The sequence below is a fragment of the Merops nubicus genome, unplaced genomic scaffold, assembly GCF_000691845.1.
Source record: "Merops nubicus isolate BGI_N331 unplaced genomic scaffold, ASM69184v1 scaffold35890, whole genome shotgun sequence".
In the NCBI taxonomy this organism is placed as follows: domain Eukaryota; kingdom Metazoa; phylum Chordata; class Aves; order Coraciiformes; family Meropidae; genus Merops; species Merops nubicus.
In genome coordinates this window covers 1929-3759 of record NW_008581464.1, presented here as the reverse complement: position 1 = coordinate 3759, position 1831 = coordinate 1929, and the positions used below count along the sequence as shown (strand labels likewise).

General features: G+C 51.3%; 1 protein-coding gene across 1 annotated transcript; it reads right to left on the bottom strand.

Annotated features, from left to right (window-relative positions):
• Window positions 1-1314: 1314 nt before the first annotated feature.
• SMAGP (small cell adhesion glycoprotein) lies at window positions 1315-1665 on the bottom strand (the record flags this gene model as incomplete). The annotated part of the gene is made up of 2 exons (XM_008950100.1): window positions 1315-1487; window positions 1591-1665. Coding segments are annotated over 2 exons (248 nt in total), but the record flags the coding sequence as incomplete, so codon positions are not given.
• Between the last annotated feature and the right edge of the window lie 166 nt (window positions 1666-1831).

Genomic DNA, 1831 nt, shown 5'->3' with positions numbered 1-1831 from the left:
GGGGGCGGGGAGGGCTCCGGGGCGCCTCCTTCTTCCTGACCTGGCTCTAGAAGGGATCCCTGGACGCGCTCGGTGCTCTCGCCCGCCCGTCGTCCCCCTCCAGGAAGGTCGGAGCTGGCGTCTGTCACGGGATTTTTTTTATACACTCCAAGTAATCTTGGATTTCTTTGCACATTAGATCTAATCAAGGCCGTGCTTTGGTGCCAGAAACACAATGCAACTCATGTTTGAACATTTCATTCGATGCTAACTAGGCTTTTAGAGCGATGCTTAATAAACAAACTTCTTTCTGTTTTTTTAAAACTCAAGCCTGGTGTCCTGTCACCAGAGCTCGTGCGGGCGGTTCGAGCGGAGGCTGGTCACCATCTGCCAGGGTGTGGAGCAACTGGCGACCTGCTCAGTCGCTTGGTCACGGGTTGCTCTGTGAATGCAGACTTTAAAAATGACTTGGGGTTCATGAAGTCTTATTAGGGTTAAGAAGAATATTTCAGGGATCCTCAATGTTTTGGTTTTGTTTCTTCTTTTTTTTTTTTTTTGGTTTTGTTTTATGAAGAAAAATACCAGATTCAAATATATTTTATCTCGAGGTTTCAGTTTAATCTAAATCTGTGTCTTGTATATGTTGTGTTTAACCGTACGACTGACTGTTATGAGGTTCAGCATTATGTCTCTCTCTGTATACACTGTGGTGCACTTAACTTGTGGATTTTTTTATACTAAAAAAAAAAAGTAGAATAAAGACTATTTTGAAAATTTGAATAAAGTAGCAAGTTTGCTTTAGACCTCAAATAGAACCCCTTGGATCCTGCCCGTCGCAAGCCTTGGAGTTCCTTCACTTATTTCCTCTTTGCTGGTATTTTATCAACTTCCTCCTGTGTTTTTTTTTTTTGGTCTGGTTGATTTAAAGGAGGAACTGCCCTGGAGAAGGGAGCAGGGGGAGGTGTCTGCAGCTGCTCCTCGCCCGGTGTTTGTGTGTGGCAGAAACAAGTGGGGCCAGAGCTGAAGCAAACCTGCTCTGCTTCTGCTCCTCCCAGGCCCTTCAGGTCAGGTGCTGGGGACAGGGAACGAGCTCCCCACGTCTGGGGATGGCTGTGGGCCCACGCATGCTTAACCTGAGCCTCCAATTTAACCTACCTCATTAACCCGCCCCTACATCATCAGCAGAATAACTTAATTGTTCAGTGAGACACACACCTATTTATTTTTCCTTCTGTGACTGGCTCAATAAATTAAGGAGAAAAAAGAAAAAAAGCAGCTTATAGATCCCAGCTCCAGGGAACCGGGGCAGCCTGGGCCCCAGCGCGTCCCAGCGGCTCAGATGAAGTACTCTTCCTTCTCCTTGGGTGGAGCATCCTCCATCTGCACCGACACGTCGGGCTCCGCCGCCGGCTGCTCGTAGGTGAGGTAGCTGCCTTTGTTTCTGTACAGGTAGATGATGATCACCACCAGGACCGTCAGCAGGGTGAGGAACACCAGGGTGATGACGACTACCCGGGAGAAGGCAGAGAGAGGAGCGAGGTTTAGCCCCGAGGGGTCAGGACTGAGCTGCCCCTCGGTGAACGGGGTGGATCGGGTGAGGAGAGCCCCTACCTGCGATGACCACGGTGTTGGCGTCCTCATGGAGAGGAGGGGTGTGAGACTTCTTCAGGAAGGGGGTTGTCAGCTCTTCATCAGGCCGGGAGAGAGGGGAAGGTGAGCGAGGCTGGTACAACCGGGCCCTGAGCCAGGCTCAGCTGGTTGGGGCACGTGGTGGCCCCAGGAGGGTCCCACTGGGGACTGTCAGGAACAGCCCGACGGAGCCGCCCGGGGCACTCACCTGGGCTCGGAGGGG